Source organism: Oncorhynchus clarkii, chromosome 23, assembly GCF_045791955.1.
Source record: "Oncorhynchus clarkii lewisi isolate Uvic-CL-2024 chromosome 23, UVic_Ocla_1.0, whole genome shotgun sequence".
Lineage (NCBI taxonomy): Eukaryota > Metazoa > Chordata > Actinopteri > Salmoniformes > Salmonidae > Oncorhynchus > Oncorhynchus clarkii.
In genome coordinates this window covers 6,312,055-6,335,853 of record NC_092169.1, presented here as the reverse complement: position 1 = coordinate 6,335,853, position 23,799 = coordinate 6,312,055, and the positions used below count along the sequence as shown (strand labels likewise).

Genomic DNA, 23,799 nt, shown 5'->3' with positions numbered 1-23,799 from the left:
ACCCCACTTTGCCATTCCCTAGGTTTAGCTGAACTGACGCCACTGGCTGTAACTGATAGGAATCCTGAGAATAGAGATTGCATACGTGTGTGTGAAGTGATCACTATTTCTATATGTGCATGCATATGTTTTTGTACAGACCTGTGAGAGAGGGAAAGTAGGATAGGGAGTGTATTGAGCATGTTAGAGTGCATGGAGAGGTGTATGAAGTCTCTCTTACAGTGTTTGTTTGCCCCCTGGTGGTATGCTTTTGACATGACTTCGTGTACGCGCACATATGGAAAGTACACACAGGTTCACTGCGCAGACTCCATATTTTAACTGTGATAGTGGGGCAAAACCACCAATGTGTGTGTGTTTGTGTCTTCCAGGAGTGTGGCCTGAGGGTTCCGATGGCACAGACATCAACGCCCTCATCAGATCCCACAACAGGAAGGTGATCGCTCTGGCTGATGACTTCTGCAAAGTGCACCTCTTCCAGTACCCCTGTGCCAGACCCAAGGTAAGCCAGCCTTGCCCCTGGGCACCAGCCACTTACTGAACACTGCTCAGTGCTACCATCCCTGTACTAAGCGTAGACTGTATATACTATAACATACTGTAATATTTGCTTCAAATCATAATATAATGTGCTGACATGCGTCTCCTTCCTCCGCAGGCACCGAGCCACAAATATAGCGCCCACAGCAGTCACGTGACTAATGTGACCTTCATGCACAACGACAGTCACTTGGTGTCCACGGGCGGGAAAGATACCAGTGTCATGCAGTGGCGTCTGGTGGAGAAGACCCCCTCATTGGTCCCCAGCGACTCTTCCCTCTCTCTGGGGGAGGGGCTCCTGCATAACTCCAACCCCCGCGCCACCATCCCAGCGGTGCCCCTGACGCCCACCCCCACCGAGCCGGCCGTGACGCCAATCACGACCCCAACTCCGCCCTCCGTCCTCGACCTGACCTCTGACCCCCCAGCGGTGCCCTGTGGGGATACGGCCATCGTCACGCCTCCCCCACCACCCACCGAGCCCACGACCAATGGACGGCAGGAGAGCTCCCCTGAAACCCCTCCCCCATCCGGGATGACCCCACCCCACTCAGAGTCTACCCCACCCCCCTCCCACAGCACGCTGAGCCCCAAGGACAGCCTGGACCCCAGCGATGACACGGCCACTCCTAGCGACGAGGGCCGCCCTTTCACCCCACCCTCGTAAAGAGCGTCACTTGTGATGCAGCCTAGTGCACTCTCCTGCTCAGCACTCCCCCCTGGAGGCACCTCGATGTCACTGCGTTTCTCAGGAGAAGCGCAGCAGGGTTCAATATTTGCTGTTCAGGTTTCCTTTGTTTTTCTTTTTAGTTTCTCTTCATGCTCTTCTTTTTGTTTTGTTTTGAAGTCTGTGTTAATTGGATAAGAATGGAGGGTGTAAGTGAGACAAGCAGTGATATTAGTGGCTGATTTTTTTTTAAGGCTGTCACTCGGCCTTGTGTGAGGAGAGAATGTTGTGGTTGTTCTGGGTCGTACGGTTAAGTCAAGTCTGCAGATGAAAGCTCTGTGAGAGAGGGACACACAAGCACACAGACGTGCAAACACTAGCACTAATACACAAAGACACACAAAATCACACTCCAACATCACTCCTTGATCAGCCAAACAGATGCACGATCATTTACACAGTTCAAATATCATTGTAATGTTGCTATCATAGATACCAAGTACTACTTATGTCTTTATACACAAGTATATTATGCTACAAGAGCCTAGTGCCTCTTCCCTGAGCCTAGCTAATGCTAGGCAGGTACCCCTGGCTAATGCTCACTCCCCAGTCCAGCCCTTTGTCAATACTCATCATAAAGTCTTTAGGCTATGTTACCATAGAAACTTAAACCTAATCCTAGCTCAATAATGCAGCAACCTGCAATAACACACCATAGCATACTGTGTGACCACACACAACCGGTTATACACATGCAGCTAATAGCACACACACTCCATCATTCTGGACTTTCAATCAGGTGTGTGTGTGAGCGCGCGCCTGCAGAGTGCTTCATGGCAATAAGCTGTTCTCTCTGGTAAGAGTCCCTGCAGGAAACTCATCCATCCAGCCTCGCTGTAAAGGCCAAAAAGGACTCTGATGAATAATGGTCCATAGGATATCCTGTGGCTCATGGACATTATGACCACACTGAACCACCAGCGACACACGTACCCAGGTGACTCTCTCACCTGCTCGCCCTACCTTAACGTGCTACCATTTTTTTATCGTTTCTTTTCATTTTTATTTAGGATTTAGACCTTTTTAAAAGCTCGTTCTGGGGAGTGTTCCTTCTCTGCTCTATGGACTGAGATGTTTTTAAGAAAAAAAATATATATCTTTTTTTTAAGTCTTGTGTGTGCGAGCTGCCGTTTACACGTTGTGTCATTCCGGAGGAGGGTTTGTCCAGCTCACCCCCCCCCCCCTCCCCATTCTGCAGCAACTCAGGACGGGATCACGCTCACAGGAATACACAGCCAACAGAGAGCGAGAGAGACTCTTCTCTTCTACACAGTCTTATCTTTATCCCCTCGGTGGGAATGCGCTGGTACATTTCCACAGACATGGCATAAGGGAGAGAGAGGGAGATAGAGAAAGGCTCTTCTGTTTTTCAGCTGGGAATGGAGAAAGTTTTGTTTTTTTAATGCCTGTCTATGACTAGGGAGAGAGGGTCCAATGCTTTCTATGGCAAGGAAGACTGAAGAAAGGTGGAAGGGATATGTACTAATGTGTATGTGTTGCAATGCACAGTAAAGGTTTAGCTAGCTATACAGGATTGAATGATGAAAGTATTTTTCCAGGTTTGTCATTATCAGAAAGAAGAGCGAGGACTGTGTAAAAGGCACGTGGTGTAGATTCATCTTTTTTTATATATATATATATCCTCTCTGTTGGTGAGAGATGAGTGAGGGACTGTAAGTAAAGTGCATGTCAGTGACGGTGTGGTAAGATTGGTAGGTGGCATTGACAGGGTTGTAGTGAAGAGGTAAAGACATTGGTAATCCTAGTGAAAGACTGCATGAGGGCATGGTTGTATCAGTGTTATACAAATGTTTTCTAACGTTGTCCTCAAAGATGTAGACTTCCAGCTGGTCCACAAAGAAACTCTTTCTCTTTTTATAATATAATTGTCTGGTTTTTTTGGTGTGTGTTTTTCGCAAATCAACAGCTTGTGCAACTGGGAATGCTTTAATGTAGGTAGATTTAATGTAGGTAGATTTTGTCCTGTAGTTTTTGTCATGTGGTTCTGTAGTTGTAGTGAACATGGGATTGCCTTCCCAGAATGCTCTGCTTCGGAGTGCATAGAACGTGAACACACTTGTTTAACCCCGTACAATATCTCATGACCTCAGAATACATACAATGACAGGTGTCAATGTATGACTCATACCCTAGGACAGGGGTGTATGACTCATACCCTAGGACAGGATTGTATGACTCATACCCTAGGACAGGATTGTATGACTCATACCCTAGGACAGGGGTGTATAACTCATACCCTAGGACAGGGCTGTATAACTCATGCCCTAGGACAAGGCTGTATAACTCATTCCATGGAGGGCCTAGTGTCTACTGGTTTTAGTTTTTTCCTTTCAATTATGACCTAGACAACCAGGTGAGGGGGAGTTCCTTACGGGTAATCAACGACCTTAATTCACCAATCAAGTAAAATGGCGGAGCGAAAACCCACACACTCGGCTCTCAGTGGAAGGAGGTTGACACGTGCCCTAGGATATCTGGAGTCTCTCCAGAACGCTAAAACACCTGTTTTCAGGGCGCCATGTGGTCTTGCTAGATCTTCCCATCCAATAATTGTCCATTTCGTACATTCAGGTGTGGCTACTTTATGTATATAATGGTATGCCTGTGTGTGTGTGGTTTATTCATCTTGAGATTATACAGGTAACTGCCAAAATAAAGGAAACGCCAACATAAAGTGTCTTAATAGGGTTTTGGGCCACCACGAGCCATAATCGCTTCTATGCACCTTGGCATAGATTCTACAAGTGTCTGGAACTCTACTGGAGAGATGCGACACCATTCTTCCACGAGAATTGCCTTCATTTGTTTGTTTTTTGTTGATGACGGCGGTGGAAAACGCTGTCTCAGGCGCGCGCTCCAGAATCAATTGGGTTTAGATCTGGTGAATGAGACGGCCATGGCACAGGATTTGCATTGTTTTCGTGCTCATCAAACCATTTAGTGACCCCTTGTGCCCTGTGGATGGGGGCATTGTCATCCTATGGGGGGGCATAGCCATGGTAGTCAAGATAATGGCCAAAATTATACGTTACCCTAAGTATATGTTAATTGCTTAATTAACTCAGGAAACACACCTGTGTGGAAGTACCTGCTTTCAATATATTTTGTATCCCTCATTTACTCAAGTGTTTCCATTATTTTGGCAGCTTCCTGTAGATCCACTGAACCATTACTCAGTGCTTTCTTTCACCACTAGGAGGCACACTGCAGCTTACCCACAGGCCAAGCATATACATACATATGCAGTACAGTGTGGAATAATAGCTCTTTGAGTCCTCATAAACTATGGTCCCAAATGTGCTCTTCTTCCCCTGGCAGGTGTTATGGTGGGACAGTGAACTGGCTTTGAGAGTGCCTCCGCCCGCAGTCTATCTGGGGATGTCGCTCCTCTTGTTATTCAAGGATATTCATGGCCAACTCATCTCACCCCATTTAGGCTCGGTAGTGGTCTGCCAATCAGACTCCTACATCAGATATGTCCCGTGAATGTTGCTCTGACGAATTTCCTTGCCATAATGAGGGGAGTGGGGGGTGAGGTGAGTTTTGCCTATGTTGTTTAAGGGGAGGGAAATATTTTATTTTAAGGTAGGGAGGGGTTAGTAAGGTGTGGGGGATATGGACACCAGGGCATCCTATGTACTGGGCCCTGACAAGGATCTGATACTTTTGAGAGACCGAGCGGTCCATTAATGTCTATTCAACCACCATCTTTTGAGGGGAATTTTTCTGAAGGGCTTGTACAGAATTATGTTTTCAAGTTAGATGGGCTAGTATCCAAAACACACAAAGGGAAGCGAGTTTAAACACAAAACTCCTTGACTGGTCTGAAACCTCATCCCTGTGAATGTATGGGGAGGGGGGGGGGGCTGGCACACCCATGCCAATCGTCCTAGGGAAAATTGAGTGGGCATATATGTGTGCCCACTCTGATTATCAAGTCTTTGGGTTGGGGGAGGGCAAAGGCAGGTGCAACCTTTTGTGATATTCAGAAAAAACGGTCATCACCACCCATGATGATGGTGATACTGATAATGACAATGTTGAAATGATATAATGTTGGTAAGATATGACTAACAAATGTTTCACATGACAATGTTTGAGCCAATCTGTCTCTCATGCATTCCTGTCAATAGACAGAAAAATACTGAAGATTAAAAAAAAAAAAAATGGAAATAAACATCTCAAAAAAAGAAAAGCTTTTATGTTTGAGTATTTTCCCCACTCAATTTCCACTGATTTCTATGTTGATCTTGGTCTGAATGTTTTTTGTTATAAAAGGGTGTAACTACAGTAAATAATTCCAGTATACTCATTTAATTTTGTCACTTTCGTCACTATCATCTGAGTTTGACAAAGTTCAAGTTGAATCCTTCCTCAAACATCTCTCCGTCCCTGAGCTTGTTTGTCTGGTGTTCTGTAATCAATCTGAATCCTATGATACCTATCCTGGTGTGTGTGTGTGTGTGTGTGCGCATGCATGCATGCGTATCTGTGTGTTTATGTTTGTATAGTGAAGAGGTTATTCATCTCACTGTCTTCCCTAGTTGATTCTGGATGTGTCTGTCTATAGTTTGGTCCGTACAGTGAACAGAGGTTTCTGGCCGTGGTATTCGACTGTGTGTGTAAACCGAGGACTAGTGCCATGCTGATTTAACATGTCAGGAGGTTCTTGCTGACTGACACACAGATAAACAGACCCACAGACTGCCAGGCAGCCCACACGGAGGAGCAAAGACTGCTTGTCTACCGCAGTGGAGGGAAGGATGTCCCATTTTTAGCATCTTGATTCAGAACAACACATTTGCAAGAATGGCTTAGCATGACACCTCATGAATAAAGTGACTGTGTGCCTACATAGTAAAACACTGATGAAATGACTCCTTTCACAACCGCATTTCAGACCCGAGATTAGTGGATTTAAAAACTGTCCTCTGACTTTATTTCATGTGACTTTACATCATCGAAGTTGTGTATATTGCACTTTTTTACCAACACATTAATGAGTCACCAAATGCTAAACAGCAGATCGGACCACAAGCCCTCAAGTTACTGTCGGCTGATTTCACAGATCCTTTCTCCATCTGTCTTGCTCTCCTTCCTCTGCCTGCCCGTGGAGTTATTGGCCCCTGGAGTCAGTTCTAGGCATTGCAGCGGTCCTGATAGCAACACGTCCAGCCCGGTCGAGAGCAGAACTCAAGCCTAGCACAGCCCTTCTCCCCAGAACCTGTAGAGGAGACCCAGAACATAAAAAGATGCAGTAGGATCAAGGATTTTATCCGAATATGCAGCAGGATCATGGCCTTAAAGGCCCAGTGCAGTCAAAAATGCGATTTTCCTCCTGTGTTTTATATCTACTGCATGTTTCCACACTGAGGTTGGAATAATACTGTGATGATGCCCTTTTAGTGTAAGAGCTGTTTGAAATGTCAGCCTGTTTTGGTTGAATGGCGTTTTGGCTTGTCATCACCAGGCAGTAAATTAGTTAATAGACCAAACTTCTCTGCCATTAACAGCTAATTTAAAATGTTCCCCTTCCCTTCTAAGACCACTCCCAGACAGTATTAGCAAAATTCATCCTTGAGAAATTGCTCTTCGGTAAGAAGCTACTTTTGTTTATTTTTGACCATTTTAATTGTTACCCAGAAATAATTTGACATTGAAACAAAAATGGCTGCATTGGACCTTTAAATCAGAATATGTAGTAGGATCAAGGACTTTATTATCACAAACACAGTTTGATTCAATAAGACTTAATGTTAGGTTAAAGGTGCACTATGCAGAAATTGCTCCCCCCTTCCCTGGTTGCTAAAATTCTAATGGTTCAACCTAATTTTAGTGTGTGACAAAAAAGCAATTATAGTGTAGAGAATCATTGTACCATTCAAACTGCTGTGAAATATATTTTCCATGATCAACCAAAAAAGTATTTTCTTTGAAGCTAGTGGACAAAACGAAACTTAAGAACGGGAAGCATAGAAGTAGCGCACAATGAACATTGCTATGTGATTTTGGTCGGGTCGCCCAAAAAGTTCCATATTGCAGCTTTAAATATTTATTGACTAATGTTTTCATATCCCCAATTCAATAATTCATTACTATGTCGCTGATTTTGTTTGATCAAAAGTCCATGCTATTTGGATGTTACCCTTTTCAAGGTCCAGATGGTGTGTTTACTCTGTTGTATTATGCAAGCCAATAGCATGATGGGTATATCTTTACATTTATTGTCATCAATTGATCAAAAGAGTCAGCCTTGCCTGTAACAAGTAATATTGCTCAGTCCTTGGCTGTTTCTTAAATGTCACTAGCTGTTAAATCCTTGCTTCCTCTGTTCTTGTTTCCTCAATTCCTTGCCTCCCTCTCAAAAACTCCAATGAGCTTATGGGAGAGAGAGAGATGAGGAATTGAGCAAACAAAGATGAAGGTTTGACAGCTAGTAACATTTTCAGACACAGCCCTGGTATTGCAGGGCCAAATGAAGGACTACAGTGGTGATACTCACTCCTGATGTAGCAGGCCTGCTGTGTTTTGCTTGAGCACTGTAGGAGCTGGTTCCTCAGCATCAGGAAGTCCTCACCGTAACACTCAATGTTGTAGTCCGCTATGGCAAGGGAAGGAAGAGATGTTCAGAGTTCATTCTCATTAGTGAATACAGTACGTTTAGGCTGGTTCAAAGATCACAAGAGACATGGTTACGTCACAACCTACATAAGGACTTGAATTTGATCTGAGAAAGTATTACAATCTCATGCCAGCACTGTTATGAATGATGCAGAGCGGTAATTCAGTAATGTGAGTGTGCGTGCGCTATACTTGCATTTGTGTGTGCGAGCTGCTGTGTGTACGTGACTTTTTGGGTTGTGTGTTTGACCTCAAAATACCCAAGAAAGGAGATCTAAGGGAGTGTAAAAACTACCTCAGGATAATGTTGGTCAACACCAGGGAAAGTGTTCAATCACATCATCCTGTATAAGTTCAGGAGTAAAAAAATGTATTTAACAAGTCACATAATAAATTGCATGGACTTATTCTGTGCGCAATAATAGAGTTTAACATGAATTTTGAATGACTACCTCCTCTCTGTACCCTACATATACAATTATCTGTAAGATCCCTCAGCCGAGCAGTGAATTTGAAACACCGATTCAACCACAATGGTCAGGGAGGTTTTCCAATACCTAGCAAAGAAGGGCACCTAGACATCGAATATCCCTTTGAGCATTGTGTTAAATAAAAGGTTAGATCTTTTTATTGTATTTTTTAAAAGTTATTATTTACACTTTGGATGGTGTATCAATACACTCAGTCACAACAAAGATACAGGCAACTCAGTTGCCGGAGAGGAAGGAAACCGCTCAGCGATTTCAACATGAGACCAATGGTTCCTCAGTGACGTAGTTACAGTTTTTACTTAAATTGTCTTGAAAATCTATGGCAAGACTTGAAAATGGCCGTCTAGCAATGACCAACAACCAACTTGACCAGTGTTTGAAGAATTTTTAAATGCAAATAATGTACAATCCAGGTATGCAAAGATTTACTCAGAAAATCTCACAGCTGTAATCGCGGACAAAGGTATTTGAACGTATTGACTCGGATGTCAAAATGTATGTAAATGAGACATTTCTGTATTTCATTTTCAGTAAATTTGAAAACATTGGGGTATTGTGTAGATGTGTGAAAAAATATATATAGTCCATTTTGAATTCGGACTGTAACAACAAAATGGGAAATAAGTCAAGGGGTATGAATACTTTCTGAAGGCCTTTCAGGTCCGACAGGCATGCTTACCGGATCATTCAAGAAACAACAGGCACACAGTGAACCGGAAGATCTGGACTTTGCGGATGACCTTGCTCCACTGTCTCACAAACACACAAAAATGCAGGACAAGTCTCGGCTCTTGCAAGCAACATAAGCTTAGATCGGACTTCAAATCAACATCAACTGATGAAGAATGTGAAAGCAGGAATCGGTAAAGCCAGAACAGCATAAAAGCTAAACCAAAGACTGAGATTTCGAATCAATGTGAAGGCTTCCTTAACGGGTCTAAGACATGGAGAACCACCAGCAGCATGCTCTGTTAAAAAGTACAAACATTCATCAACCAATGTCTCAGACGCTTACTTGGAATTCATTGGACATATACCATCAGAAACATCTGACTGTGGGAGATCACAAAACAAGTACCTATTGAAGCACAAATAAAGAGGAGGAAGTGGTGCTGGTTAGGCCACACTGGTTAGGCTACACTAAGAAGAAACGTGCATCACCAAACTAGACTCTTACCTTTAGCCCACAAGTTAAACGCAAGAGAGAAAGGCCCATGACCACTTTCATCTACACCTCCACCTGCATCTTCACAGAGCAAGAAATTAAGACTGAGCCACTGATATGGCAACAATAACAACTGGCAAAGGACAGAAAGGGTTGGAAGCAGCTCGGCAATGACCTATGTTCCGCAAGGAACTTAAAAGCACTAGCCAAGGTAAGTAAGTGTGACTTACCTGTGCACAGAGGGAGCAGCAGAAGCAGGACCAGGTAGGCTCTCATTGTTGCTCTCAGCAGAGGAGTTCTCTTAGCAATAGAGAAGTCTTGAGGTTGAAAGTCTATGACAGGTCGAGAGCACCCCTGCTTTTATACTGCGTCATGTGCTCAAGACAGGAACACATACACCCACGCAGTCACATGCACTCAAACAGATGCGGCGGACACACATTGTATGTCAAGGGTTGGATAAGGGGGGGTAGATTTCAGGATTAAAGAATGGTGTCTAAAATGTGTTCCATGTAAGGACATGGTGTCTTATTTCATCACATGACTGTTGCATTATCCGTTGGAGGCTTGGAGCACTATAATAAGACTTCACCACTGTTGGTTGGCCTAGCTCATTGTTGACGAGCAACACTTTGTTAATAACTATCGTGAACTAACATTAACTACATATAGATCATGAATATAACTATTTATAACTGTTGATAATACATTGTTGGACATACTGTATGGATATTAGTAATACATTAGCAAATATGTTTCGATAGAATAACCAGTGGTAATCTACGAAAATTCATCACCCACAGCATTAACTAAGGGGCGGCAGGTAGCCTAGCACTTAAGAGTGTTGGGCCAGTAATCGAAAGGTCGCTGGTTCGAATCCCAGAGCCAGCAAGGTGAAAAAATCTGCCCGTTCTGCCCTTGAGCAAGGCAGTTAACCACCAACAACAACTGTTCCCGGGGCACTTCTCTGATTCAGAGAGGGTTGGGTTAAATGCGGAAGACACACACAAAGTGTGGTACTCAAAAAATGTCTATTGATCTGTTAATGATACATTTGCTCTGGTCTTGTGCTCACTGTATTTCACCTTCTCTCATATCTTGAACCTCAGGTTGCCCAGGTGTTGGGCCACGTCTATCAATGCCCCTAATACAGGCTTTGGATCCTGCAGTGTACAATTGGCCCTTGTGCAATTATAACGTGGACATAAATAACCTTTCCTTTAGCCGATACTGCGCCACCTTTTTTTATACATGAGGTGAAATCCTCGGGACTAATCTAAAACTCCCACAGGTTCGTTAAAAGTGGGGCATGGGAACAAACAGGCCAGGTATAATACAAACATATCATTTATTCACAAGGACTACTCGTACTACTATTTAACCCCTTTTTTTTGTTGGCACAAAACTACCTACATACTTCCATTCATTTGTATGGGTTACCTTCAGACGAGTCCCGTGACACTTGTGGGGAGAACACCATCGTGTTCGTGTTCGTCTCATCTCTCCATAGAGTGGTCATATTAGTTTTGTAGGGCAAACCGTTCGGACGCTACAGATGTTTTCGGGATGTCTCATGGTCTGACAAACACCGCTGTAGCTCGGCCACCTTCCGCCATAGATGCAGAAAATAGCATCTCTAGCTTAAACGTTCTTCTTTTGCACGATGAAGGCCAATGCAGAATTCAACTGTCTCCGCTGACCTCGTGAAATCCTTTCTTCTCTCAGTCTCTCTCATCGTTGCAGACCTCCAACCAGAATAGAAGAGCTGCTGTTTTGCTCGGCCTTCCACACTTCCTGAGGGAGGATCCATCCAACTTCATCAAGATCTGCCAGGTGTGTGTGTAACTACTATACGTTATCAGTTTTCTGTTTAGGCACACACAGCCCTGATTTTTCCCTCTCATAAGTGAATAAGCTTTATGTCAACATTGGTAAAAAAAAATGTAGCTTATTCTAACAATACCATATGTATTGGAACTAATCCACTCAGGGCTATGTGTACATTAGTAATTGGAGCAGAACAGAACACAAAGGGGGAGCAGAACACAAAGGGGGTTGAACATCGGTGTACTAATCAGGACTGTAGATGGTGGAGAAGATGCGCTTTTGATCTGAAAGTAAGTGCTTCTCTCACTCTTTCCCTCTCTCCTCAAACACACACACTCTCTCACACAGTCACTCTCTAGCACTAATACACACTATCTCTCTCATCCTCGCTCTCTCTCTCTCGCAGTCTTTCTCACTTCTAACCAGAATAGAAGAGCTGCTGTTTTACTCGGCCGTCCACAATTCCTGGCGCAGGTTCCATCCAATGTATTCATGTGTGTAATCTGTATCTGTTTATCTCTCTCTCACTCCCTATCACTCTCCCCGGCTCTCTCTCTAACCCTAACCCTCTCTCTTTCATTCCATTTCTATGTCAATCATGTCAATCCTGTTGCTTCGAGTCAAACTTGCGATTGATGGCATCAGGAGAGTTACCATTGAAAGTCTGCCCGAGACTGTGGAAGAACTGCAGTCAATACTGAAGAGCAAGCTCGATTTGGAAGGTGCCTTCGTACTTTAATTCGAAGATCCATTATTTGAAAATGAGCAACCCTGAAGGTAATGCTTAAGACGCCACCTGACTCTGAGCTTTCAGACAGCTGGCAGTATTTAGTTGTTATCAGACTCTCTCTCACCTTCCTACTGTGCACAGCAGTGGCCTGAGCCATGTATCTACCCCACCTTTAACGATGATGTAGAATTGAAGCTCAGACATGGAAATGAGGATTATGGAATGGATCCCTTTTGCCAGTCTCCAAGAATATGAAGACAGAAATTCTTGACAAAGTAGCAGGTGTTATGTTTGACGTCAACCCATTCCCATCACAAAAACAAAGGTGTTGCCAAAGCTCTGGTGGAGAAACACCCATGCCTGAAAAAGCCAGGACCATTATGCGGATGGTCTGCCTGGAAATTCAGCCTGAAACTCAATATGGGAACTATTGTCAGAAGTTGCACATAACAGGATGTCCTGAGCTTACGGTGAATTGTAACGAGGTCAAGGGTTGATGGCAAAGACAAAATAACGTTTTTTTTTTTAAATAAACAAGCGATCAGAGGTGAATTTCTGGCAAGATATTCCTCAAGCTAAAACAACAAACACTCTAGAAGAGGAGAGAAACAGTTTGCTAGAGGTGAAAAAGACAAAGCGGATAAACTGCAAATGGGAAACACGTTTGCCCTACTGAGAAAGGACATCATTCAGGATGAGCCACTTGCATCTGATGTGAAAACCAGATGGCCAGCTTTGTTTACAGAGAGATGGGTAGACGAGTGTCCCCCTTTTCAAACGGGCTGTAGCGTTACAATCCCTTCCCAACAATTTGTACAGTTTGTTGCATACATGGTACGATAACTATTTCTTCATATTTTGCTCTATAAATGTCAATGCAGAATTCAATCACCTTGTCTCCGCTGACCTCAATAAATCCTTTCTCGCAGGACAAGCCCAGATTTCCTGCATTTGTGCAGAGCACGGGCTCCAACAATGGCCGAACATCATAGTCTTATACGTTCTCTTGATCAGAACTACCCCCAACCCTCTCTCTCTCTCTCTCTCGCTCTCTCACACTATCTCTCTCGCTAATACACACACACGTTTTCTCTCTCTCATGCTGTCTCCCTCACTAACACCCTCTCTCACTAACATCCACTCTCTCACTAACACCCACTCTCTCACTAACACCCACTCTCTCACTAACACCCTCTCTCTCATCATTTCAGAGCTCCAACCAGAATAGAAGAGCTGCTGTTTAACTTGGCCTTCCACACTTCCTGAGGGAGGATCCATTCAACTTCATCAAGATCTGTCAGGTTTTTGTGTAACTTCTATAAGTCCTTGGTTTTCTCTTTGGGCACACACAGGCCTGATTTTGCAATCTCACACTCCTTGCTTGCTGTCCAATAAGTAAGGTAATTCATAAGTGAATAAATTTCATCTCCACATTAGTAATTCATTTAGTGTATTCTAACAACACGATAAGTGTTGTAACTAATAAAGTCAGGGCTATGTGTACATTCGTAATTGGTTATTTTTTTGTTGTCCTGTAGCCCACTGATCCAGAAGAGCAGACCACAAAGGGGGTGAACATCAGAATACTAATTGTGACTGAAAATAGTGGAGAAAATGCGTTCTTCAAGGAAATCATCTACGATGTAATGATCTTAACACATCGTCCTCCCAGAGCTGCGGTACGTCCCCAACGCCTTTGCCGTTATGATGGATCTTCTCTATGCCCTATACCATAAAGTATATCTTCAGATGCCATCATGAGCCTCGGTATAGACAGCTGCTCTGCAAGCCTGTGAAACACGTTGTGCCAGTGTACTGCTTAAGGAGCAGAAAGACTGTATAGTTACACACACCTGACAGATATTGATGTAGTTGGATGGATCCTAAAAACGGACTAATCATTTTTTGACCATCCACAGCATTATGGACATCTGCTGTTGCTATAGAGAACTTCACTGCACGTTTAAACTGAGCGCGTTCTTGTTCATACTCCTTATTTTGAAAATGGTTAGAGTTCCAAAAGTGCAAACGCTATCAACAATCTTTTTACAAGCTAAGTTGAGTCAGTTTGTGTGTCAACATTGGTTTGGTGTTTGTAGCTGTAACAGTCCAAGAGCATTGGCATATCCAAATAACTCCCATTGAAATTGAACTTTTGTGGAAATGTATTTATAGTTTTTCTATTTTTTGCTTCTATGCTAACTTAAAAATGGTTTCAGTTCAAAAACTATACACAATATATGTACAAAAGTATGTGGACACCCATTCAACTTAGGGGATTCGGCTATTTCTGCCACACCCGTTACTGACAGCTGTATAAAATCGAGCATACAGCCATGCAATCTCCATAGACAAACATTGGCAGTAGAATGGCCTTACTGAAGATCTCAGTGACTTTCAATGTGGCACCGTCATAGGATGCCACCTTTCCAACAACTCAGTTCGTCAAATCTCTGCCCTACTAGAGAAGCCCCAGGCAACTGTAAGTGCTGTTATTGTGAAGTGGAAATGTCTAGGAGCAAGAACGGCTCAGCCGCAAAGTGGTAGGCCACACAAGCTCACAGAATGAGACCGCAGAGTGCTGAAGCGCGTAATGCGTAAAAATGGTCTGTCCTTGGTTGCAACACTCATGACCGAGTTCCAAACTGCCCCTGGAAGAAACATCAGCACAATAACTGTTCGTTGGGAGCTTCATGAAATGGGTTTCCATGGCCGAGCAGCCGCACACTAGCCTAAGATCCCCGATTTGGTGGAGGAAAAATGGTCTGGGGCTGTTTTTCATTGTTCGGGCACGGCCCCTTATTAAGGGAAATCTTAACGCTACAGCATACAATGACATTGTAGACGATTCTGTGCTTTCAACTTTTTGCCAACTGTTTGGGGAAGGTCCTTTCCTGTTTCAGCATGACAATGCCCCCGTGCACAAAGCGAGGTCAATACAGAAATGGCTTGTCGAGATCGGTGTGGGAAAACTTGACTGGCCTGCACAGAGCCCTGGCCTTAACCCCATCGAACACCTTTGGATGAATTTCTGACCTCACTAAAGCTCTTATTCCAACATCTAGTGGAAAGCCTTCCAAGAAGAGTGGAGGCTGTTTTAGCAGCAAAGGGGGGACCAACTCCATATTAATGCCCATGATTTTTAAATGAGATGTTTGACGAGCAGGTGTCCACATACTTTTGGTCATGTAATGCAGTATCAAAAAGCTGCATACCAGCACACTATTCCAGACCGTTCTGTTTAATCAGAACAGACCGATTTTATTGGATCATCCACATTCCTGTTGTTCCCAAAAACTTCACTAACGTTTAAATTGAGATGGTCCAGCCGATCCACCCCTTTTGTTTATTCTCCTTATATTGTCTTTTGTAGCTGTGCTCTCTATCAAGTAACAGAAGAGCATGTTGGACTGTGAATTACTGAATAAGATATCATGCTTATAACGTTTTAAAGGTAACGTGTTTAATTTGGAACGCCATGGTAAAGATGTACTCTCAGTGGTCAGTTTACTAGGTACACCCATCTATTACCGGGTCGGACCGCCCTTTGCCTCCTGAACAGAGTTCTTCGGGGAATGGATTCTTCAAGGTGTGGCATTCAAACGTTGCTCAATTGGTATCAAGAGACCTAACGTGTACCAGGAAAACATTCCCCACACCAGTACACCACCACCACCAGCCTGTACCGTTGACACCAGGTACAGGCTGGTTCTTGTTCTTGTTAAACCGTAGACACTGTTGTGCATGAAAGGCCCAGGAGGCCGGCCGTTTCTGAGACACTGGAACTGGCGTGCCTGGCACCGACGATCATATCACACTCAAAGTAGCTTAGGTCACTCGTTTTGCCTATTCTAACATTCAATCGAAGAGTAACGAAATACCTCAACGCCTGTCTGCCTGCTTTATATAGCCATGTGACTCACTGTCTGTAGGAGTGAACCCTTTTCATGAACTGGGTGGTGTACCCAATAAATTGGCCATTGATTTACAATATAGAACATTTTGTTGTTGGCAAGAATTTTGTATAAAATTTTAAATGGAAAAACTTGAATTGTTGAATCAATCGTTGTTATGTATATCAGTTCATAAACCAAGTGCCATGGACAATCGAAGATGTCTTCCCAACTTTTTTGTAACCTGTGTGGCGCAGCCGTCAGCATATTTATCCTCAAATGGAACTGGTACATGTTTTTATTCATGCCAATTTTTACCATAGTATTTATTGTAATATGTGACCGATTGGTCGATTCAGTCTTATGTAGCAACATTTGAAATTGTGTTTTTTACATTGGATTAAAGTAGTCTTCAGACCTCCTGATTTTTCCACCTTTTTGCTATTTTACAGCCTTATTCTAAAATGGATTATATTATCCCCCCATCAATCTACACACAATACCTTATTATGACAAAGCAAAAACAGGTTTATAGAAATTTGTGCAAATGTATAAAAAATAATGAAGCATTTACATAATTATTCAAACCCTTTACTCTGTCTTTTTTTGAAGCACCTTTGGCAGCGATTACAGCCAAGAGTCTTCTTGGGTATGACGCTACAAGCTTGGTAAACCTCTCAAACTCTGTCAGGTTGAATGGGGAGCTTCACTGCACAGCTATTTTCAGGTCTCATCTCTCTAGAGATGTTCAATCGGATTCAAGTACAGGCTGTGGTTGGGCCAATCAAGGACATTCAGAGACTTGTCCCGAAGCCACTCCTGAGTTGTCATGGCTGTGTGCTAAGGGCCGTTGTCCTGAACCTTCATCCCCAGTCTGAGGTCCTGAGTGCTCTGGAGCAGGTTTTCATCAAGGATCTCTGTGTACTTCTACTCCGTTCATCCCTCCCTCAATCCTGACTAGTCTCCCAGTCACTGCCGTGGAAAAACATCCCCACAGCTTGATGCTGCCACCACCATGCTTCACCTGGTGGTGCCAGGTTTCATCCAGACATGACGCTTGGTATTCAGGCCAAAGAGTTCAATCTTGGTTTCATCAGACCAGAGAATCTTGTTTCTCATGATCTGAGAGTCTTTTAGGTGCCTTTCGGAAAACTCCAAGTGGGCTATCATGTACATTTTACTGAGAACTGCCTTCCATCTGGTCACTGTACCATGAAGGCCTGATTGGTGGAGTGCTGCAGAGATGGATGTCCTTCTGGAAGTTTCTCCCATCTCCATACACAAACTCTGGAGCTCTGTCAGAGTGACCATCAAGTTCTTGATCACCTCCCTGACGAAGGCCCTTCTCCCCCGATTGTTCAGTTTGGCTGGGCGACCAGCTCTAGGAAGAGTCCGAGTGCTTCCAAAATGTACAAAACGTAGCAAAATTTAGAAAAAGTCAAGGGGTTTGAACATTTGCTGAATGTACTGTATCATGCACTACAGTCGTGGCCAAAAGTTTTGAGAATGACGAAATATTAATTTCACAAAGTCTGCTGCCTCAGTTTGTATGATGGAAATGTGCATATACTCCAGAATGTTATATAGAGTGATCAGATGAATTGCAATTAATTGCAAAGTCCCTTTGCAATGCAAATTAACTGAATCCCTAAAAAACATTTCTACTGCATTCCAGCCCTGCCACAAAAGGACCAGCTGACATCATGTCAGTGATTCTCTCGTTAACACAGGTGTGAGTGTTGCTGAGGACAAGGCTGGAGATCACTCTGTCATGCTGATTGAGTTAAAATAACAGACTGGAACCTTCAAAAGGAGGGTGGTGCTTGGAATCATTGTTCTTCCTCTGTCAAACATGGTTAACTTCAAGGAAACACGTGCCGTCATCATTGCTTTGCACAAAAGGGCTTCACAGGCAAGGATATTGCTGCCAGTAAGATTGCACCTAAATCAACCATTTATTGGATCATCAAGAACTTCAAGGAGAGCGGTTCAATTGTTGTGAAGAAGGCTTCAGGGCACCCAAGAAAGTCCAGCAAGCGCCAGGACCGTCTCCTAAAGTTGATTCAGCTGCGGGATCGGGGCACCACCAGTACAGAGCTTTCTCGGGAATGGCAGCAGGCAGGTGTGAGTGCATTCTGTATGCACAGTGAGGCGAAAACTTTTGGAGGATGGCCTGGTGTCAAGAAGGGCAGCAAAGAAGCCACTTCTCTCCAGGAAAAACATCAGGGACAGACTGATATTCTGCAAAAGGTATAGGGATTGAACTGCTGAGGACTGGGGTAAAGTCATTTTCTCTGAGTCCCCGTTCCAATTGTTTGTGGCATCCGGAAAAAAGCTTGTCCGGAGAAGACAAGGTGAGCGCTACCATCAGTCCTGTGTCATGCCAACAGTAAAGCATCCTGAGACCATTTGTGTGTTGGGTTGCTTCTCAGCCAGTGGGCTCACTCACAATTTTGCCTAAGAACACAGTCATGAATAAAGAATGGTACCAACACATCTTCTGAGAGCAACTTCTCCCAACCATCCAGGAACAGTTTGGTGATGAACAATGCCTTTTCAGCATGATGGAGCACCTTGGCATGAGGCAAAAGTGATAACTAAGTGGCTCGGGGAACAAAACATCGATATTTTTGGTCCATGGCCAGGTAGCTCCCCAGGCCTTAATCCCATTGAGAACTTGTGGGCAATCCTCAAGAGGCGGGTGGACAAACAAAAACCCACAAATTCTGACAAACTCCAAGCATTGATTATGCAAGAATGGGCTGCCATCAGTCAGGATGTGGCCCAAAAGTTAATTGACAGCATGCCAGGGCGGATTGCAGAGGTCTTGAAAAAGAAGGGTCAACACTGCAAATATTGACTCTTTGCATCAACTTCATGTCATTGTCAATAAAAGCTTTTGACACTTATGAAATGCTTGTAATTATACTTCAGTATTCCATAGTAACATCTGACAAAAATATCTAAAGACACTGAAGCAGCAAACTTTGTGGAAATTAATGTTTGTGTCATTCTCAAAACTTTTGGCCACAACTGTACATTGTTCGAAAAAAGGTGTTATCTAGAACCAAAAAGGTTCTTCAGCTGTCCCTATAGGAAAGCCCTTTGAAGAACCTCTTTTGGTTCCAGGTAAAACCCTTTTAGATTTAATCTAGAACACTTTCTACAGAAGGTTCTACATGGAACCCGAAATAGTTCTATCTGGAACCAAAAAGGGAACCCTTTTCGAACTCTTTTTTTCTAACTGTAATTTTATTGAACATACCAACAAAACGTAGGGAATTCATGACACTTTCTCTCAATAAATTAATTAACAGGAAAGTACCCCAGACAAAGTTTTGGGAATACACATTGGTGTCACAGACATCACTGTCACCACTAGAGTCACTGTGACAGACTTGAGTGAGTGATCGTAAAGTAGTATCACCAGAACAGATCCTTAGTGAGCAGGTGTCACAGTCACAAACACCTTCTCAGGGCAGATACTCAGTACTCCAGGGTTAGTGCCATCGGAGTTAAGGCAGGGAGAGAAGAAGGGGAACAGTCTCTCTGTGAACCTCTGTTCGAACATATAGATGAGTGACATGTCACTGGAGTCATAGAAGGACAGTTCTCCTTTCTCATAGTCCAACTTGACCCTGACGTTCTGGGGTTTCCTACTCAGGACCAAAGGAGTACCCAACGGGGAGGTTCCAGCGCTATACTCCTCCCCGTTCCACAGCCCCATCGCCCAGATCCCACCCTCTGGGCTGACCATCACATTGCCCTTCCTGGCCACACCCTCTTTGGCCACTCCCAGGGTCCAGGCCTTCTTAGGCCCCACCTCCACCTCCCAGCTGTGAATGCCTGAGTAGAAGGCTTCAGAGCCCAGCACGCTCACTGAGCTGTCGAATCGCTCCGCGTTATCAGGCACAGGCTGGGACGATCGTCTGTCACTCACCTCCAGGAGGACCCCAGAGATCAGTAGATCAGGGTGGGCTGAATTCACATCCAGGGTCACAGGGGCTGGGACAGAGGGAGTGGACAGGTTAGTTGGACACCAGGTCAGATACACGGATGTTAGTTTAATGTATTTCTGGCTGTATGAACAGAACATGAGTCAGCAGTTTGTCATTCAGGAATCAGAACATTCATCAGTTTTATTGTCAGTAATCAGACTAGCTCAGAACGATGACATTTTATTGTTACTTCAGTCGTGATTCATGGCATGAATGACTGACACTGGAGCCTGGATATTGTACTATAATGTTTAGTAACTGATCATTTTTCTGCGTCATTGAAGCAAGTCAATGACCTCAAATGCGTGGACAGTTGCTTATAAAACTTTGGACTCACTGTATTGCACCATCTCTTGCATTTTCTTCCAGACCTTGAACCTCAGGTTTCCCAAGTGTTGGGCCACGTCTATCAGTGCCCCCGATACAGGCTCTGGATCCTGCAATGTATACTTGGCCCTGAAATGACAGACAGTGCAGACATTGCATGATAATAGTGTTGGTGACTGATCAGATACTTGACTATTGATGAACATTGTAATGTTGCATTACCTGTCTTTCAAGTCCTTGTACATCTGAAACAAGAACACATGTGGACCTCAGTACAGAACAATATATTTGTTTGGGAAAGCCTCAGTACAGAATAATATCTTTGATTGAGACAGCCTCAGTAATAAAATAATGTGTGACCTGTAGAAACGAGATGTCATCTGTCTTCATCTTGGTCTGTATGTCTGAGATCCTCCCTGGGAGTGAGGTCATGTTGCTGGCAAGACGGGCGATCCTCTCGGTCAGTAACCCTGTCTTCATCCCTTCCTCCTGTTTCAAAGCTGCCAGTCTGGCCTCCTCCTCAACTCTCAGAAACTGGTGGAGGTTAGCAAACTCACTCTTGATCTGTCCTGCTGTGGTTTGGGCCTGGGTCTGGAAGTTGGAACAGTACAGTAAGATAGATATTGCATAGGTACATGTCTATGTAATATCTTTGTAATAGGCCTATCTTTGTAATATTGTGGAATTTAGCTAGCGACATACCTTGATGTATTGTGCTGCACACTTTCTTGTGGCTCTCGCTTGCTTTATGTCCAGTTCCAGTTTCTCAGGAAGGTTGTAGATCAATGAAGTGATTTCCCTCTGGGTAGATAATGGAAGAGAGTGGGGATAGTGGTGGAGAAGTAGGGAGGGGTAACAGTAGAAAAATGATGGATCGAAGTAAAAAATACTTTTGGTTGGTAGATTTGGTTTCTCAGCTATTCTGTACTGGTACTTTTATCTAATACCAAATGCAACTCGGTTAGTAAGAGGAAAAGACTGCAAGTAGATCTGTCTTCCAGCTGTAGCACAGTACCTTACGCCATTGCGCTTCCTCCTTCACTGGCTGGTGTTTATGCTTGGCATGCCGCTCGGTCTCCACACACACAGCACAAACAAGTTCCTCACATTCCTCACAGAAAAACCTGAGCTTCTTATTATGTCTGGCGCACACCACAAGACCCACTGCTCTCCCCCCACTCCCCTTCTTCTCTTCTCTCTGCAGGTAGGCCTCCACTATGTTCCTCAGTTTCATATTAGACATTGCGGGCTGGATATTGTCTATGGAATTCCTTCCCCTGCAGACTGGGCACTTGCGCTGCTTTTGTTGAATCCTTGTTGGTGTTTCCAGGCAGCTGCGGCAGAAGCTGTGTTGACATTTCAGACTCACTGGGTCCTGGAAGAACTCAAAGCAGATGGGACAGCTGAGCTTTTCCTCCATAGCTGCTGTAGGTCCCTGCTGGGTCATCCTCTTCCTCAGATGAAGTTAGGTAAAGGCCAATCTCTTCAGAGTACAGTATGAAATAGCGACTGTACATGTGTACATGTGTCATTACAACCGTGTCCTTTATCCCTTTCTATTCCTGTTCTCCAACCCACTACAGGGAAGTTAGGTTTAAATTGCTATCTAATACAATTTAGGCCCTACCTGTGATCAAAGTTTATCCAGCTTATCCGGTTCATTCCAGGACAGATAGCAATTAAGTAATTCCTTTGGCACATGTTGTTGTATCTCAAGTACTGTTACTATCTCAGTCTTTCAACAACAAAAACCCAACAGAAACAGCCAAGCCGTCATATATAAAAGATACAAAGTACACCGCAGTTTAGATGCAGTCTTGAAGGAACGTTTGATGAAAATACGGTTTAAGGACTTATGTTATGAGACGTATCAAAATAATAACTGATTTGACATTGATGTGCTAACAGCCTCAGCCATAATTGTCAGTCTGACACATTGTCAAATCAACTTCAAAAAGCTCATACTCTAAGAGGTGATTCTGGTCTGTTGTGATTGGCTATAAATTCCATGCATTTTTAGAGTAGAACCGGCTAAATCATTTCGTCAACCCAGCTCCATCTAAACTGCAACCCGACATAACAGGTAGCTTCACATGTTAGCAGACTCTCAGCTGGTAACTAATACATATACTGCATATACTGATCAAAAATATAAACACAATATGCAACAATATCAAAATGTTTACCGAGTTACAGTTCATATAAGGAAATCAGTCAATTGAAATAAATTCATTAGGCCCTAATCTATGGATTTCCCATGACTGGACAGGGGTGCAGTCATGGGTGGGCCTGGGATGGCAGCTTATCGTAGAGAAATGGATGTTCTCCGGCAACAGCTCTGGTGGGCATTCCTGCAGTCAGCATGCCAATTGCACACTCCCTCAAAATTTGAGACATCTGTGGTGTTGTGTGGCAAAACTGCACATTTTAAAGGGGCCTCTTATTGTCCCCCAGCACATGGTGCACCTGTGTAATGATCGCGCTGTTTAATCAGCTTCTTGATATGCCACGTCTCTCAGGTGGATGGATTATCTTGTCAAAGAAGAAATGCTCACTTACAAGGATGTAAACACATTTCTGCACAACATTTGAGTGAAATAAGCCTTTTGTGCATATGGAACATTACTGGGATCTTTTATTTCAGCTCATGAAACATGGGACCAACACTTTGCATGTTGAGTTTACAATTTTCTTCCGCTGTAATAAATTGTATGCCATTTAGCAGACGCTTTTATCCAAAGCGACTTCAGTCATGCTTGCATACTCTTTACATACGGGTTGGCTCACAGAGATACCAACTGACACTGACATTGTCCATAGTGTATCAGCAATACCAAGGTGCCATAACATTACTTCAAAAAGAATAAATAGATCTGAATATAACTTGGTGTCGCTGACATTCAGTTGTGAAAGCTATCAAACGGGGGTGGTAAAGGACTGCTATATGGTTGCTGTATTGTAGTCAATCACAAGGGATGATGACTGGGGCTCATAAAGGTAACTGCCAAAATAAAGGAAACACCAATAGAAAGTGTCTTCATCGGACGTTGGGCCACCACGAGCCAGAACAGCTTCAACGCACCTTGGCGTTGATTCTACAAGTTTCTGGAACTCTATCGGAGGGATGCGGCACCTTTCTTTCATGAGAAATTCAATCATTTGGTGTTTTGTTGACGGTGGTGAAAAACACTGTCTCAGGCACCGCTCTAGACTCTCCCATAAGTGCTCCATTGGGTTGAGATCCGGTGACTGTGACGTCCATTGCATATGTTTTACATCGTTTTCATGCTCATCAAACTACTCAGTGACCACTCGTGCCTTGTGGATGGGGGCATTGTCATCCTAGTCATGGTAGCCAAAATAATGGCCTGCTCATAATTTGTATACATTACCCTAAGCATGATGTGATGTTAATTTCTCAATTAACTCAGGGACCACACTTGTGTGGAAGCACCTGCT

At 43.7% G+C, this 23,799-nt stretch overlaps 2 protein-coding genes across 5 annotated transcripts in view; one reads left to right on the top strand and one right to left on the bottom strand.

Annotated features, from left to right (window-relative positions):
* Positions 1 to 5,483, top strand: part of LOC139381954 (echinoderm microtubule-associated protein-like 4) — an 85,123-nt gene extending 79,640 nt beyond the window's left edge. For all 4 annotated transcript variants that reach the window (XM_071125841.1, XM_071125843.1, XM_071125840.1 and 1 more), the window contains 2 exons: positions 372 to 502; positions 659 to 5,483. In XM_071125841.1, the coding sequence (XP_070981942.1) occupies positions 372 to 502; positions 659 to 1,207 (680 nt within the window). In that variant the 3' untranslated portion in view covers positions 1,208 to 5,483. The remainder of the gene's footprint in view (positions 1 to 371; positions 503 to 658) is intronic.
* Positions 5,484 to 19,454: 13,971 nt separating this feature from the next.
* Positions 19,455 to 21,787, bottom strand: LOC139381500 (E3 ubiquitin-protein ligase TRIM21-like). Its single transcript, XM_071125097.1, has 6 exons — positions 21,356 to 21,787; positions 21,043 to 21,141; positions 20,701 to 20,931; positions 20,563 to 20,585; positions 20,351 to 20,469; positions 19,455 to 20,020 (listed from the first exon to the last, which is right to left on the bottom strand). Exons 1-6 carry the CDS (start codon positions 21,785 to 21,787, stop codon positions 19,455 to 19,457), a joined length of 1,470 nt encoding a protein of 489 aa, XP_070981198.1.
* Positions 21,788 to 23,799: the final 2,012 nt, after the last annotated feature.